Source organism: Anastrepha ludens, chromosome 5 (assembly GCF_028408465.1).
Source record: "Anastrepha ludens isolate Willacy chromosome 5, idAnaLude1.1, whole genome shotgun sequence".
Lineage (NCBI taxonomy): Eukaryota > Metazoa > Arthropoda > Insecta > Diptera > Tephritidae > Anastrepha > Anastrepha ludens.
In genome coordinates, this window is record NC_071501.1 from 58002959 (window position 1) to 58021391 (window position 18433).

At 34.8% G+C, this 18433-nt stretch overlaps 1 protein-coding gene across 2 annotated transcripts; it reads left to right on the forward strand.

Annotated features, from left to right (window-relative positions):
- Window positions 1–523: 523 nt before the first annotated feature.
- LOC128862693 (blastoderm-specific protein 25D) lies at window positions 524–18258 on the forward strand. 2 transcript variants are annotated; one of them, XM_054101353.1, is made up of 8 exons: window positions 524–1007; window positions 1865–2100; window positions 2164–2413; window positions 2484–2863; window positions 2926–4346; window positions 16362–16749; window positions 16807–16918; window positions 16988–18258. In XM_054101353.1, the coding sequence occupies exons 1-8, from the start codon at window positions 662–664 to the stop codon at window positions 17224–17226; spliced, it is 3372 nt and encodes a 1123-aa protein (XP_053957328.1). In that variant the 5' UTR covers window positions 524–661; the 3' UTR covers window positions 17227–18258. The 2 variants fall into 2 exon arrangements, with proteins under 2 accessions (XP_053957328.1, XP_053957329.1); XM_054101354.1 differs by lacking the exon at window positions 524–1007 and adding an exon at window positions 1584–1790.
- Window positions 18259–18433: the final 175 nt, after the last annotated feature.

Below are 18433 nucleotides of genomic sequence, written 5' to 3' on the forward strand. Positions count from 1 at the left end.
AGGGTGAGGATCAGCGCACTAGGCAGGGCTAGCTTACAGGGGCGGGGACTATTTGTCGGGAAAAAGCCGAGTCGTATGTAGAACTGTGGCGTCTTCCCAAAACAGTTTACAAGTCTGTCGCCAGTCTCCTTTCTAATACAAAACAGACAAAATGAAGGAAACTTGCATGCTTGTAAAATTCAGTGAAGTGTATGGTGATATTCTGATGCAGTTTTTTTACGTTTTTATGTTTTTTCTTTTGTTTGTTTATTTATGGAGCCTGACGAATTTACAGCGAATTCGGAAGGCGTAACTTTATATTCTATCATCCTTGTATTGCATTGTATAAACAATACCCAATTAATACTTCTTTTGGTCTGACATAACTGACCAAAGTCATAAAAACAATTCACATTTTGACACCACTCGCAGGAAAAAAGATTTTCGCTAAGAATACTATAAACTTTACTGTCTTGTTAGAATATATTTCCAACCGGATACTTTCTCTATTTAGTTTTTCACCAACACAGCACCAACATATATATTACAGCTGGCAATACCACATTTGCTTCCCATAAGTGCAAAATACTAGTGAAAAGAAATTTTTTATTAATTTTCGTTTTTAGTTTTTACGTACGACAAATTTACGACTTTTAAAAAAATCGTATATGCAAGTGATGCAATGGAGCTTTCTTCAGATCCTTATGAACTAAAATTGTATCAGATGTTCCAAAGTTGTGACAAAGAGCAATGTGGTTTGCTGAATGAAGAATCATTGTATCGTTTGTGTGGCCTCCTGGAACTTCAGGATAAAGGCGCTGTTCTTATTGCAGCTTTATCTGGCAATGGTCGTGTTTCTTTTGATCGTTTTAAAGAAGCATTGTTGAGTTTTCTCGGCGCAGAGCTTGGGTTGGATACCGAAGAACAACATTCACATTCGGAAGCACATATACGCAGTAGCAATGTGATCTCAGCAGCGACGATCATTAATACTAGTAATAGTAGTGGCTGTTTGGATGATACTAAAGGTAAATATATAACCATCACCATGGCACATTATAGCGGCCTTTTGTAAAAGCCATCTGGTGATTAAGGGAGCACTTTTAAAGGCTTGCTAAACGCAGTTGTTTTTCACCGACACTGTGAAATCTGGTATAGTACATAAGCTGAAAATCTTTGAAGTACATAAACTGACCACTTTAAGTAATATTTGAAATAAGCGAATCTCATTATTATAGGCAATCAAGAGTTTTATATATTTATGTATATGTGTATGTATGTTGTAATTTTCGCCTTTCGCAGGTAGCGATAGGATATTCTTTTCTTTCATAAATATGTTGTTCGCATGACCTTGGTTAAAGATTATGTCGTGGACAGCGGTAAAGACATGTGCAAAAATGGCCTTCGAAATTATTCGTTTATCTTGTACTGCATCTTATCTCTTGTATGCATTAATAGGAGTGTTTCTTGAAATTTCAGAATAGTTTTCGGATTGTAGTCTACTGCTCAACTAAATGCAGGCAATATACATGCATACATAAGAAAACTTACCTGTAGGTAGCTAGACTGAGTAGTTATAAATATCTCAATGCTTTTCGGAATTATTCAGTTAGTGCCTGTAATTCGTCAAAACTACAAGTATATTTATAATTTAAGACTGGAAGTGATCTTATAATAGCTAGGAAAGGAAGTGATCTTGTAATAGCTAGGAAAGGAAGTGTAATCTATATGTACCATGGGAACAAATTTCTTTTACAAGCAAAAAATATATTTCGACCAATCCAGTGTCGAAGCTCTAGCAACCGTTTTAGGTAGAATCTGTTTTTAAATTGAAGAACAAATATGTATGTTGTGTACATGAGTAATAATTATTTTTCCTTAATAGAGCGAACTCTAGTTATATGTGATGAAACTGCAGGAAGTAAATCGTTAGATAGTGATCATACCACGTCAGACCGGGAAGTCTCACCAAAACTTGTGATGGGATCTAAAAAATATGGTAGACGTTCCCGACCAGCAGTACAAAATGAAAATAACGTACCGCTGACAGATTCCGATGATGATGTTAATGAACACAATCATAGACTATGCGATATGAATTTACACCACAGCATATCTTCAGTAAGTATATACAACAACTTGCAAATATGCATTTTTTCTACAAGGTATTTTTTTAATTTACAGGTGCAGCGCTCGTCTTCGCAAACTGACATTCCCAATAAAGGAAGGCGTCGCTTGCCTACAGCAAATGATGGTGGCAAACTTAAACGTTGTTCTTCTTTGCCTACACATCGAAACTTGCTACACAAAATGGCTCCTAAATCACTTACTTCAAATGTGCAAAAACCACAAATTGAAAAGGATGTGAAACTGTCATCGATTTGGAATAAGCATCAACAAAAACAGGCACTGAATAGTAGTGTGGAATCATTAGGTAAAATAATGAATATATGTAATATAATACATATTCGCTAATTGCTTATTTTCCATAACATTTAATTTAGATTCACCAACATTAGCTGAGCCTGAAATACTGCCTGTACATAGAATATTAGATATATTCGAGCGGGCACATCTCGCAAATGGTAAGGGAATTTTGCTCGCTCTCGGATTTGATGATGAAGAAGTTAACGTAGGCCAGTTGAACAAAGTTTTGGAAGAGGAATTACGTAGTTTTGAAGATGATACGCAGCTAGCACTAGTTCGTGCTTACATGGCTTTGCAGATGGCAGAACTAACAACCTTACGCCAAACAGTTCGCCAATTATACGGTGAAAATAAAAAACTGCATGCCAGCAATAAAGACGCAAATCAGCGGTTGTCATTACTAGCAGCTGAGATTGATGAACGGCACGCATCTTTGGAAGATTCTTCAAAAAAAGAGGTAGCATTTATATAAAATCATATTGTATTCTATTACCTCATTTATGCCCGTATTTTTTTAAGATACGTATGCTGGAGCAACGACATGCTACTTTGGTACGTGAGTTGTCAACAAGGATGGCAAACGATCGTGAAAATTGGAGCAGTTTTACATCTCGTCTTGAAGCAAAAGTCAAGCAACTTGAGCAGGAAGAAATCAAGTTTAAAACGGAGTTGGAACTTGTTCGAAGAGAAAATTGCGATTTAGAAAATGAGCAACACAAAATGCAGAAACAAGTCACTGATTTACTTGAAAAAAATGTCCAACTAAATCTGCAGTTAGCAGACTTAAATAAGGACGCTACTAATGATATACGGGATAATAAAAATGGCAAGAGAATAGATGAAGACGAAAATGTAGCAGGATTGGTAGACAAAATATCCGAATTGAAAATAGAAAATAAAAATTTACGAGATAAGACTGATGAGCTAGTAGCTGAAATAGAGCGTTTGAATTTGGAGCTATTGCGTATAAAATCGAAGAATAAAAAAATTCCGCCGTCAATCAACACTAACACAACCACAGAATTAGATGCACCCATTGCTGTTTTGGATGATTCCGAATTAGGAGTCAATTTAACTGCCACGAAGCGTCGGGGTGACTCGCCCAGTAAATCTCATATAACAGAAGAAAGTCCCCGGTTGGGTAAACTACGGAAATGCACAGATGGGACAGGTAGTGAGACCAGTGACACCAGCGGGGAGTGGATGGCTCTCAACTCGGAGTTACGTGAGTCAGAGTCAGATCGAAATATAGCAACAGATTGTGCTCAAGAATACTTGGAGCAAATTTCCTGCCTTAAGCAGAAAATAGCTGAACTAGAAACACCTAAAAGTAATTCTGCTACTAGTGAAGGTGTTTATACTGATGAACGTTGTAAAGAATTAGAAGCCAGTTTGGAACAAATGCAACGTGCTTACGAAGACTGCGAAGATTATTGGCAATCTAAATTAGCTGAAGAACGGCAATTATTTGAAAAGGAACGGCAAATCTACGAAGAAGAACAACAAGAGAGTGATAAAAAATTTACTGAGCTGATGGAAAAAGTGCGCGAATATGAAGAACAATTCAGTCGAGATGGCAGACTATCACCCATAGAAGAGAAAGATGCGCTGGAGCAGCAATATGCTGATCTAGAAGCGGAGGCTAACGAATTACGAGAGACGGCAAGAAAAATGTTCGACGAAAAGTGCAACGAAATCGAAAGCTTACAACGAGAAATAGAGGATTTGCGTACGAGGTTAGGCGAAAGTGTGGAAATACTTACCGGTGCATGCGAGTTGAATAATGAAGCTCTGGCAGTGAGTGCTTTACACATTAATCCAGATAAGCAGAGTCCGGCTAGTTCTCCGATTAGTTATCTATGGCATCAGAGTACCATACAAGAACCAGTTAAAAACTACAATACAACATTCCCTGAGTCACCTTCTCGACATCCTAATCGGTAAGTTGTTTTCTTTGCTCTAGATATTTAAGTCAGTATATTGTCCACGGAAACTTTTTTATGTTAAACAAAGTTTATTATTTGCCTCTACATTTATCCTTTTTAGCAGATTTTCCTTTCTAGTGCCCATGGAATATAAAGGCCTAGACCTACACGAATCGATTAAATAAAATGATATACACTAGCACACATACTTATACTTCTATACTAATTATATAATTTGAAGTCGCATTTTTAGTAATAGGGTAAAGGACAAACGGACTTTTTAAAGTGCTATAGACACACTTATGGTCATCTAACACACGCTCATTTAAAGGAATTAGTCAAACGAAACACAAATATATAAAACCACTTTCCTTGCTGTGAGGTCTGTTTTTGTTTCTAATTCATTCAGATTCGCACACACACAAGCATTGCTTAGATATAAACATATTCATAAGAGCGCCTTCCTCTCTTTGCTGTAGTGGTATTTCTTTTACTTCGGAATTTATATTTGTAATTCTTGCGTTCACAAGGCACAGCACAAGCACAATGAAATAATAATAAAACATTGTAGTGTTCGGTTTTCAAAATCAAATATAAATGGAACCTCAATTCCACTGTAATTTGTTACTCCTCGATCTGCTCGATGTGCTCTTTAGATGCATTAATAATAAAGCTTTTCTCTTCATGCGTCAAATTTTTTTCGTTTTGGTTATTTGTAAATATGTATATGTATATATATAGTATATATATAATTGGCGCGTACATGTATATACCGGGTGTTTTTTAGCTGCATGAGAACAATCGATAGCGATAACTATGGTTTGACAGGTTGATGGTAATCAAAGGTTTAGCAAGTCTTCATGAATCGTTTAACACCAGAACAACGATTCCAAATTGTGGAGATTTACTTTGAAAAAAAAAAAAATAAATAAATCGGTTCACGAATCTCATAGAGCACTTGCGACATCATCGGCCCGTATCTCTGTCGAAATGAGGTCCTTCCTTTACAACAATGAATAGCAACGCTGACTGAATTTTCGTTTCCTAAAATTAATCAGCTAAACATCGACGCCATTTGGTTCCAATAAGACGGCGCATCTTAACAATTTATTGCAGTATTCAAACCAGCATTGGCGCTGTACGGCCAGATTTATTGAAAAAAAAAAACTGTCGAAAATTGGACTGACCCAATGGACCATGCACTGGTAGCTGTATCGGATATATGCCGGATATCATATTTAAAAAAATGCAATGCAACTTTCTACCAGATTATAATAAAAAAATCAATTCAATAATATTTCTGTTATGTATTATCATTTTAAGTTCTCAAGCTCTTAAGAAACACCCGATATTTCAAACTAAACCTATGTAAAACTACTTAATAGGATTTCTTATTCCATGCAAGCCAAATCCTGCCAAGTACAGTAGATTCTGTTTTTATGCGGTATATACGTTCCGCAAGAAACAGCATAAAAAAACACAGCATAAAAAAAGCTACCAGCTCTATAGTAAAACTATAGATACGTTTCAAAAGTGCTAAGAACCGCATAAATCTGAAATAGTGTAATAAAATCGCATAAAAAAGGGTACTAGTCCCATATTATAACTATAGGTACGTTCCATAGTCCGCATGAATCTGAAATAATTAAATAAAATCGCATAAGCAAAAAATTGTATTTTTGAAAATTATATCTTTATTTAAGAAACGTCAGAGTCGAAAAATAAATTTACATCGTCAGAAATAGAATCAGACAATACCCGCATGTTGCGCATTCTGAGGAAATGTACACGTCTGATCTGGATGGTGATACAGGCGGTTCCATACTTGTAGGATTAGCATATTTGATATAATCTGTGATGAGTTTTTGCTTAGCTGGTTTAGAATCTTGTTTATATGTACAATTCCCGATAGGTCGACATGCATTTTTTATTTAAAAAAAAACCGCACTATTTCAAAACCGCATAAAAACAGAATATACTGTATTACCATATTTTGCACAAATTTTTTGTTTTTTGTTTTTTGGTTTGTTCTAATATTTTCTTGCATTCTTGGATCGCACCCATTATACTAGACAACACTCGGAAATACAAGACTTTATTTCAAATAATCAATGACGAATAACGAATGAAATAGTTGAAAGAAATTGTATATATCGCACCCTAAATACAAAAGGGTCACAACTCAAAATTTTCCACACTCGAGCTTGACTTGTTTACAGTAGCACAGAAAACAAACTATGTGACATATCACGCTGAAATTTGCCACGTAAGCTTATAACAGTCCTACCAAAAAACAAAAAAATTATTTTTGCCATATGTCATCCGCGGACTGTTTTTTTTTGATAACGTCTCGTTCATATTTGAGCAGAAGATACATTTTGAGTTGTGACCCTTTTGTATTTAGGGTGCGATATATATATATGATTGGCGCGTCACCCTGTTTGGGTGTTTCGCCGAGCTCCTCCTCCTATTTGTGGTGTGCGTCTTGATGTTGTTCCACAAATCGAGGGTCCTACAGTTTCAAGCCGACTTTTTTTTTATTAGGAGCTTTTTCATGGCAGAAATACACTCGGAGGTTTGCCATTGTCTGCCGAGGGGCGACCGCTATTAGAAGAAACTTTCCAAGGCTGAAATTGCCAAATATGTTGCAAATTGAAACATCAGAAAGGTTAAATTTTGAGTTTCAAACACAGTTTAAGAAACAACGTTTTAAATGCAACTGATTATATACCCTGATCCCTCCAACCCATATTGATGTTGTTGTTGTTGTAGCAGTAACCCTATTATCGGTCGTTTTCGTCTAGTTCATCTAACGGCAATCCCAGGAAACTTGCTGTTTCGACAGGTTAGGTCCAGAGGTCCAGGAAACTAGAGCTGTCTAGGGCACCGTAGCTTACCCATAATGATCATATCGGACGGTATAAGATTTCTGCGGTTTAATTAAATACTATTAGGCGACAGCAACAAAAATGCTTAAAACCTTGAGCATAAGGTTATACTTCCTTCGATATTTACTAGATCATCTAAATGTATGCACGCAAGAAAAAACTCAATGCTATGATTTATGTGCAAATTGCGGTCGAGCGGACTAGCAAACCGACTGGCGTGAAATTAAAAAAAAATTATAACGAGCTTTTTGATGAGCAACAGTTTTACGATCGTCATGTAATTGCAAGAGTTTTTCGTCTTAAAATGAAAAGACTTAGGCGCATAATTATAAAAAAAAAACACTTTTGGATTTTTGGATATTCTTCGCTGAATAACAGACAAAGTTCAACCCCAACCACACTAAAATTATCAGTTGGTCTACCAAAAACAGGGCTTGTCAAAAATCAAGAAGATTATAAGACAAAACCAAAATGTATTTCTCGAAGTACTCTGAAATACATATCTAATAAAAAAGTATATTTTGTTTTATCTGTGCAAGAAATATAGATAATTTTTTTCAATAATGCATACTTTAAAGGAAATGCGCACAGTGTCGCTTACGGGCACGCTATTTATAAGGCACTGTATGTAATAAGTAAGACAGACAACACCCTACGCTATTGGTATTTCACTACTTAATAAAAGAAAAGGTTGACAATGATTCAATGGTAACAAATTGTCTAATTTTTTACTCCATGCTCTTCTAAGTATATGTTTGTTGCTGCAGGAATATGGGCACTAATTAAAAACCTTGTAGCTTTTAGTAACCTTTTAGCTTTCGTTAAATTAATATTGCATATATTCCTTTAACATCTTCCGCGTCTTCCCGCTTATGTTGGTTATGTTATGCCCGGTAAACGAAAAAGTAACTAGCCGATTGAGTTTCAAGTCACAGGATAAGTTTGGTTTCAAGCTTAGTTTGTTTAAGCGCACAGAGGAAATGTTTCCAGATTTCCGATGCAATAACATTGACCGAACAAATAATTAGTTTAAACCAAAACAATGTACCCAAATAATGTCGCCGATATTAAAAAAAGTATTTAATATTAAGGATTTATTCAAAAGTGACTAGTGCTACTGTAAGTGTAAACCAAAATTGCTCAAGTCCATTCCGGCAAACCGTGTTGCGTTTTGCTACTGCACACTTATCTAATAGGATTATCGGCCATAAAATAAAGATAGCAAATGAGTATTAAAAGATATCACAAAACAAGAAGCACATGTGAAATTGTTAGTATTTTCGTATTCACAATCAATAGCTAACAAGTCCGCTCATCTTGTTGTTTATGACTTGGTAGTCACCACAAGGTCTACATTACATTTAAGTGCAAAATAATAACAACGCCCAAGAAATAATTGACACCTATTTTCATGCCGCTATTATATCGCAAGTTATAAACAAACAAACAAAAAAAAACTATGATAGTTTGTTTTCCTACGTTTTACGGAGTTCAGTACTCCGCATTACACCAGGTCGAATGTTAATGAACTGAATGGAAACTTGTACATTTGCCGATAATAATAACACATGTCGTGAAAGGTATAGTGAGTGCATGTATGGTACGATGCCTGATTTTTGTTTTAAATGTGAAGTCCGTACTTAGTGTCAAATCCAATGCTATAGGTCTGGACGGTATTCATCCTCAATTCGTTGAATACATACTACTAGAAATTCAACCGGATGTTACTTATGCCTTAAATACCATTTTGACCACGTCTATCTTTTCCATTTTTTCCCAATGGAGATTATAGACCTTTCGCAATTTTTACCTTTTCTGTCAAAAGTGCTCAAGCGGATAACATTCTCAGATAAACGATCTAAAAGGAGCTGCACTACAGCGCTTATTAACATTGATAACAACCTCGTAATTTTTTTAACGCTTCTGGACTATTCGTAAGCTTTCGACACTATTGATCACGGACACTTGACGTGAAACTTGAAGTCAACTTCAACTTTTCAGCGCCAGCATTGAGTTTAATAAAACTCGCACGCAAGCCCTATGAGCCAATCACAGCTTATCCAGCTATTTGCCTATAACTAAGAGTGTTCCCCAGTGTTCGATTCTTGGCCCTCTTTTAAATGTGGCCCGCATATGAAGTGACACTACAAAGAAACTAGGAATAACTTTGAATAGAAATCTGACTTGGAATAACCACATCTATAGTGCAATAGGCAAAGTTTATGGTATGGTACGGTCATTATGGAATACTCAACACTTTACCCTAATGAAAATTCGACTGCTCACAAAAACGTTCTTGATGCCAACGTTACATTGTGGGTGTGAACTGTATGCCGATTGTGATAGTCTATGTCGTAGTTAGCTAAATGTCCTTTACAACAATATTGTGAGATACGTTTATTGTATAAAACGCGACGAGCACATATCCGCTTTCTATAAAGTAATATTTTCCATACGATTTAATGACTTGCTAAAGTTAAAATGTTTAACACTGAATAACTTTGCTAGCTGCATATATTATACATACATTACCTTTATGTGTACTTACACATATTGTTATGTACTATTATTATTATATATGTATTATTATGTATTCATAAGTTTAAACACTGCAAAATTGGTTGATAAACAAAGAAATAAATGAATAAATAAATGAAGCAAATCGCTGGAATATTTATCAAAACCGGTGTACAGGCAGCTAAAAAGCGCAGCGGGAACAGAAGGCTGAGAAAATTGTAAACGGTTTTTTACAGGAAGAAATTTTAAGTATTGTCTAGTTTTGGGTTTTCTTGGCATTTGCAATAATTTTAATATATTAATAGTTGTGTTCGATTAGAAAATCAGCCATCAGCAGTCATCAATCAGAATCAGGAGCGTAAGCGTTCCCACGACAATCGGTTCTATATTACATTACCAGAACGACCCGGATTTATATCCGGCCAAGTACTGTTTATGCTGCCAAGGAATGTTTATGCTGCTACAACAACAACAGGAGCGTAAGCGAAAATCCTCTCTGAAAGAGAAGAGAGAGTTCACGAACCGAAAATTTTGCAATCATCTGCAAAAATCGGTAGAAGATGTAAAAGTTCAAGTTGCTTAAATTTTTGCTATCTCCAACCAAATTACAAAAACTATACTTTACATACATACAAACGTTTTTCGTTGATACAAATTCGCAAATTTTATTTCGTGTTTATTTTTACTCTGCTTAGAGAAGCACTTGATATACTGGTGAAAATTCTACGAATGGGTATTCATTCTCTTTACAAATTAGGTGGTGAGGATGAGATATAATTCTACTCTCATGAGAACTATTCTCGTCGTTTACAAGATCAAAACAAATTGACACTTTTTGAATGGGGTATATGTAGATTTTTCTGTTGATCGAAACTCGCTCCTACAAATGAATAATTTGTTAGACTTTGCTTTTGTTCACTAAGATAGACTTATACAGTAGAATCCGTTTATTATGACTCCGCTTATATTGACCAACCGCCTATTATGACGTAACTACACTACGAACTTTTGTTTTCCTATAAAATTCTTTATAAAAAAAGTCGGTTATAATGACTTCTCTTGTAGTGACATGTCGCTTATTATGACCCATTTTTAATAAAGTATGTCCGGTTATAATGACATACATAGTACTTTACATTGCAAAGTACATATCATGTTTACACCTTCGGCAATGTTCGTTGATTCCTGACGACGTTCGGCACGTGGCTCGTTTTTGTTTTGAATCTCAGTGAGTATTTGACGCTTGAAAGTCACGCATTATTTTTCGTTTGTCGTTTGTGTTAATACTGTGAAAAGAGTGTCATTTCAACGCCGTAAAGCATTTACGATTGAGGGGAAAGGTGCAATAATATGCAGATTAGAAAATGGAGAATCGAACTCATCCCTCGCAAAGGAATTTGGCGTTGGTCATTCGATAATCTCAATGATTTTTTAAAACAAGAACCGCATTAAGCAATCGTTCAATTCAAATGTTTTGAAACCGAAGAGGTTTCAAAAATCGCGACAAGAAAATGTTGATGAAGCATTAATTCAGTGGTTTAAAACCATGAGAAACAAAAGAATACCTATCAGCGGCCCTATGCTACAAGAAAAGGCAAACGTTTTTGTCGCGCGTTTTGGTATTCTCGATTTCAATTGTTCTGCTAGCTGGATCAGTCGTTTTAAAGTTCGACATAACATTGTGACGGGAAAAATTGTCGGCGAATCTTCGTCTGTTGATCAAAGTTCAACAACAAACTGGTTAACAACTGTGTGGCCTAATCATGGAGGACAGTTTTCTGATGATGGGATATTTAATGCTGATGAAACTGGACTGTTTTACAAATTAATGCCGGACAAAACATTAAAATTTAAAGGTGAGAATTGTAGAGGAGGCAAATAATATGAGTGGCACAAAAAAAAAGAAATTGCTCATTATTGGAAAGTCACAAAAACGCAGATGGTTTAAAGGGATTTAATCATTACCTGTCGATTATGCTAAGAATCGTAAAGCTTGGATGAAATCAGAACTTTTTGAAAAACGGCTTCGAGATTGGGATCGTGATCTGATGAGAAGAAGAAAAATAGTTTATTGCTGATTGATAATTGCCCGGCACATCCAAATGTTAGATACTGATTTAAAGTCTATAACATTGCTTTCCTTCCGCCGAATACAACATCACTACTACAGTCTATGGATCAGGGAATAATACGAGCACTCAAAAAGAATTTTAGAAAAAAACTTGTGCTCAAAATGATTAATAGTCTTGCTGCTAATGACAACAACCCTTCTACAAAAATAACGATGCTAGATGCAATTCTGATGGTTAATGATCCCTGCAATAAAACGTCACAAAGTACCATTCACAACTGTTTCAGACATGCAGGATTCATTGAAGGACACGAAGGTTTACCTAATCAAATATCAGAACATGAATTTGATGAATGATATGATAATGATGATGTCCCTTTATCTTTGTGGTCACGAAATCTAAATTCAGATTCTTTAGCAGCACCAGCAATGTGGAAAGATTATGTTGACATCGATAGCGCTCTCCTCACATCCGAAGAACCCACCGATAACAATATCGTACAGAACATTAATGCTAAGGAACAACTTGAAAGTGACGGCGAAGAGGAAGTCGAGGAAGAACCATTACCTACCGCAGAAGAGGCATTAAAAGCTGCAGAATTATTATTCCGATTTGTTAACAGCAATATTGAAAACGATAATTTGACTATGGCGATGTCTTCTATACACAATAGTATTAGATACTATTTTTACAGTAAAATGAAAAACCAAAAGCAGAAAAAAATTAAAGATTATATTCACTATTGATGTGTATAATGTGTACGTAATAAACGTGCAATTTTGATTTCATTAATTACATACTATATTTTTTCTATTAAAATACATACACACATGTTTATGCAAAAATGTTTTTTTTTTCACGAAATGCTTTGTATGACGTCCGCTTATTATGACGTGATTGTCGATTGACCTTCGATGTCATTATAAACGGATTCCACTGTATTTCTTTTTATTTCCCTTTTCTTTGAAGCAAGGCCATTCAACCTCTGGCATTCAATAGGTTGCTTTAAAAATTGTTTGCTTGCAATGTTACATTTTTCACATCCAGCCTATTTGCATTTTTGGGCACAATGAAAGCCAATATGGAAATATGTATTGAAAATATCTGGTGTCTTTTTTGTGTCGTATTTCGTAATACCTTTACTTTTTGAAATTTCTATTTTACACACACCTTTCTATAGGGACCAGAACAGATTCCTTTGCAAACAAAAACAAGTGAGGGGCCAATTGTTATTTAAAAATAAGAAAAATCCAATTTTTACGAATATTTTATATGAAACTAATTATATTACCTCTATTGGAAAAAGCTCCATAATATACAACTAATATATAGAACTAAGGATACCACATAAGTATGTAATAAATTAATATTGTGTAAAAAATGTGTAAAGTTTTATTAAATTTTGTTCAAAATAAAACGTAATTAGTTTTACTCTCAAATTGTCCTCGAATGCCGGATCCCGTATATTAAACAAGTGAAAATATTAGTTGTATGATATATTTAATACAAAACTTAAAATAAATTTACCATTATTTCTTCTGTTTCCTCATCTATTAAATTTTTTCTCGCAAGTGACCAAGTAATTCTCCTTGACAAGTAACTCGTTTTTGTTTTTAATAATTTTGTTTGTTTTGATTATTTACATTTTTTTATCGAAAGACCGTTTAACCAAAGATACAACGCGGCTGGCGCTGTGACGAATTTTCCGAAATAAAACGTGGTTCAGCGAAGCACCTTCAAGTTGCACGGGCAAAGTTTGTGTAATTTCCGAACTTTTGTTTTCTCTTTACCAGTACAATTTCTGAAACTTACTGGCGGCCAGCACGTTGTGGATACTTGCAATTTCAGTGTACACCAAAGGAATCGCATTTCTTTCCAAATATTGTATATTTTGCCAAGCTCATTATTCTTCGACTTTTACTCATTTTGTTTGGAATGGTTGCTGCAGATTCTCATATTTTTAACTACATACTTCGTTGGGCATCGCGCCACACGCGTGCATCCAATGTTTACAAATGGTTCTCACTTTTGCAAATCTATGCAAAACAAATCCGTTAAAGATGGTTCTGATAGAAATGCATCCATAACCAAACACTTACGCATGTAAATCTGTGTTATACTTCTCTTCTCTCTACTCTACTCTTCTTTTTTCGCATAAAAAGCATCTGTAATTATTTTGAAAATTCCATAAAATATTTCATAATTAAAAATTTTCTATAATTTTAACGTACCGCCACTGCGATTTGTTTTGAATTCATATGCCATTTCATATGTCACACTCGGTTTTCTTTTCTGTTTTTATATACAGGTATCCCTCGTATAACGCGTTATGTAATTCCGCGTTATCTAAAACATAGTTTTCATATAAATTTGGGGGTTATTTTTTAAATAAAATACATACAAACTAACAGATGCACATATATTTCAACTCAATACTAAAGATCAGACTTTCTTATACAATTAAAAACACAAGATATGAATAATAATACATATGTACATACATACATATTTCAAAATTCAAAAAACAAAATTTAAATAATTATGTGCACATTAAAAAATTTAAAAACAAACTAAAACAAATTAAAGGTTTATTAAACATTTTATTGTTATTCTTCAAACTTCTTATGGTAATTAATCTGTTTCATTGTCTTCAAAGATCTTTGCACGTGGGCGTTTTGGGGGAGCAATAGCTTCATCAGAAGATATTTCTTCCACATAGTTTTCGCTATTGGATAAGAAACTAGTTGTGGGACCTTGTGGTTCTTCTACTGGTTTTATAATTGCAAAATCTTTTATCAGTTTTTGGTGGGTGGTTTTTTTAAGCTCCTTTTCTGGTATACTCACACATGTTGTCAAGGCAAAAAAGGGTAATTCCCGGTTTACATTAAAAATACATTACATATTATATATATGTGGTACGCAAATTAGTGTTACCAGATTTTATAATTATGTATTTTCCCCTTCGCGTTATATAAGCCTAAATTTCGCGTTGTACTGAAACCTACATTTTCCAAATCGCGTTATATCGAAACCGCGTTGTATAAGACCGCGTTATACAAGGTATACCTGTATATGTAAAGTTTGCTGACTTCGCTTGTCGATATTTGTATGTAATTACTAGTTTTAATTTAAATTGTTATGAAAGACACTGGGAATAGAAGAAACAATATCAATTTAACTTTACTTTTTTAAATTGTCCACTTTACACACAACCCATATTCGTTTTTATAGTTTGCAATATACTTTAATGAACTACACTAAAATGCTTTAATAAAGTAAAATAAAACAAAGAAATAAAATGCTTGCTGTCTTTTTTGCCTTTACTTTTTTAACTCTTTTTATTAGCATGTTTCGTTATGATGCATTTGTAAAAATGGATGAATTTTCTGTGTTGTGTGCTCATTCATTGGGTCTACATTTTTTTCAAGTATGACAGGAAAGTTAGAAATTAAGTTGAACAGTTGTCTGAAAGTACATATGAGAAAGAATAAATATTAGCGTCACGACCTACGGGAAGGCACAAACTTGTATTATTGTATACCATTCTTGACCAATACAAATGTATTACATATACAGGTATGGAACTTTATTGTTTCTCCCAAGAAAAGTGTCAGCTTTGCTTTCTTCTTCTTTGATATTGTTGTTAAAGCGAACTGGAGTGTGCTGTTATGAATTAATACTTTATTGAATACAAAGTGGTGCAAAATTAATCACCCCACCGGAAGATTTATAATTTTTGCATATGGAGTGGTACGTCAACCATATTGGAAACTTGCGTACTAGACAGTTGCGCGTAAAGATCAAAATAAAGATTCCCATCACTCAAAATAATTTTTGTATTTAGCAAAACAGCTCTTTAAATTTTATAATTAATTTTGCGCCATCTTATATGTTCGTTTATTGTTGATTCCAACGTGAAATATAGGATAGTTAATCTTGGGCGCGATAGGTGGCGCTGTTATCGTGAATTTTTATTTTTTTTGACAAAAGTTTTTGTGTGCTACTTTCTTTAGATTCCCTATCTAAAACTACACGCATAATAGACTTTTATGCCAGATATGTAACGCCATTGTCGAGATCTAATTCAATTGAAACGAAATTTTGTTTCGCTAATTTTTTAAAACTGCCTAGCCGATTCCAACGGAATTTTGTTGGTTACTTCTTGAAAGATAGAATAGTTTTAGATCCGATTGGTGATGTTGTTGTTCCCGGGATTTCAAAAGATTGTGGCAGGCGAAGAATGATAGATCTACGAGCGAAATCCGACAGACTTGTTTCACACACGAAGTAGTTCGAACCAAGTGGTTGCTTGTTTTTCGCAATAATTTGATATGTGGAAATTGTGTACCAGAAATGTTTGCCAGAAGTGTTCCTAACGATTTTTTATTCCTGCAAATATAATATGTTTATACTTTTTACAGAAAAATCTGTCGTTTAGATAACTTAGTTATTGTTATTATGTTTGTCACTTTATAGAATAGCTCTGCATTATTTTATATTTTTAGTTTGAACGCTTATAATGCCCTCTCTATGTTTTATATTACTTTTTTTAGCAACAATCTGACAACATCTGAAACTACGATATTCAGTACCACTCCAGTCGACACTATTGCGCCTATTCAAAAGCCAGTAGGATCGAAGCAGTCTGAGTCGGAAACTGATGATGTTTCTTCCACAGCCTCGGGCAAAAGTTCTGAGGGTCACAGTCCTGCGTCCACAAATAGCGCAAGTCAATCACAAACACAGCAACAAATAAAAACGTCGCCCAGTACCGAAAATAGCATATCTAGTCTAAGTATGAAGGAAGAGTTGAAGCGGTTGAAATTCTTCGAGATATCATTACGGGAGCAAGTAAAGAATTTGTCTTTACAAAGAGATGGGCTAGTTATGGAACTGCAACAGTTGCAAGAGGCACGTCCTGTGCTTGAAAAGGCCTATGCTGTAAGAAAATAGTATGGCTACTTTTTAGCCATTCAATTAACTTAGTATTTCTTTCAGCGCACCCTACATCCGAATATTATACAGCGTGTTAACCAACTGGAATTGCGAAATCGTCATTTGCAAAACGCTATCAAGCAACAGCAACAACAAACGGAATCCTTAATGCAGCGTTAGTACACTGGTGCACTTCAATAGAAAATAGAATAATTCTAAGTCTAAAAAATCTAAATTTTTACAGGCTCGTGGCAGCAACACCAAATAGAGCTTGCCGAGTTGCATAATAGAATCGAAACACAAGGATCGTTGATTGCAGAACAAGTACAGCGCTTGCAAAATGGCGATTTGCTGGTCAAAGATTTGTACGTCGAGAATGCTCATTTAGCCGCCACTGTACAGCGGTTGGAGCAGCATCGTGTACGCATGAACATGATGCATCAACAACGACAGGGCTTAAATGGATTGCCTGGAATGCCTTAAACATTTTATTATGCCATGTTACCCAAAGATTTGGATATAATTGCATTAGTAGATGTTTTCTTTGTTTTACCGAGTAGTTAATATTAATTGTTCACAAGCCTTTATGTCCACAAGAAGATGTTGTTAACACAAAGAATCAAATTTCGCACAAGAACTCGTGTTTGGCACCTCAAACTAACACTAAATATTATCAATAGGAATAGTATTCATATTGGGAGAAGCATGATGTATTACGATATTAGAAGATAGGTAGAAAAATGTGAGGGACTTGCATATCCATGGGACATGTTGATCAAGATTAGTATTTTTAGGAACATATGCTCTTATATATTTGTAATATAATACGAGTATTAAATATTGTCCTCATTTTTACTTTTACTCAAAAACCAAATCAACTGACTGTACCTTTCGAGGAATTTTGTTAATTCAATCTTACGTACACATTTTTATTTTTTCATTACTGTGAAAAAATATAATCGTTTTGTATACAGTTTATGTTATGTGCGTTTAAAAGCTAAATTTTTAAGGATATAAAGTTTCTACATAAATCCTAAATATGTAGATTGGTGTTAAATATACAATTTCGTTTGGATTAAAATTTTAATTGTCTGCATATATTAAGTGAAGAAAAAAGTTCTGATCATCTGATCTCATTAGATGTTTTTATTGAGCCATATACTAATATGGTGATTGGAAGGTAACATTACGCTTCAAAAAAAGGTCTTTGGCAGTTTTTTGATTAGTCTTTCCGCAATAGAGGTTAAAAGTCGCAGCAAACAAATTTGTTCTGTTTATGGACCCAAACACAGTATCGAATGCAATGGCAAAGAGTGTGCTTTTGTGATTTCGCGCTGATAATATGTGCGTCGAAAATGGGGTGCGCTCTAACACCGATTTAAACCAGTTGCATAAGGCTGGTCCTAAAAAAAGCTTAATATATGGATGGCAGAAAATGTTACACAAAAATGTTGGACGCATTGACGCCTGCCCTTGTTTGCCGAAATATACAGGCACAATCGAGGCATTTTTGAAGCGGATGGTAACTATCGAACTGGCGTTGAAGAATGGGTTACATATCCCATGATTCCATCAGGCCAAGTAATCAATTCAGGCCTCTATTAGGAACAACTGACCAGATTGATGGAGGCGAATGATCAGAAGCGGTCAGAATTTGTCAATAAGCCAAACCACACAGATCTTCAACGAC

Bases quoted from the DNA above. Each gene is read 5' to 3' on its own strand.
- LOC128862693 (XM_054101353.1), top strand. From the start codon at position 662: ATGGAGCTTTCTTCAGATCCTTATGAACTAAAATTGTATCAGATGTTC. The intron at 2,101-2,163 runs GTAAGTATATAC...TTTAATTTACAG, and splicing joins TACACCACAGCATATCTTCA to GTGCAGCGCTCGTCTTCGCA. The intron at 4,347-16,361 runs GTAAGTTGTTTT...TACTTTTTTTAG, and splicing joins CCTTCTCGACATCCTAATCG to CAACAATCTGACAACATCTG.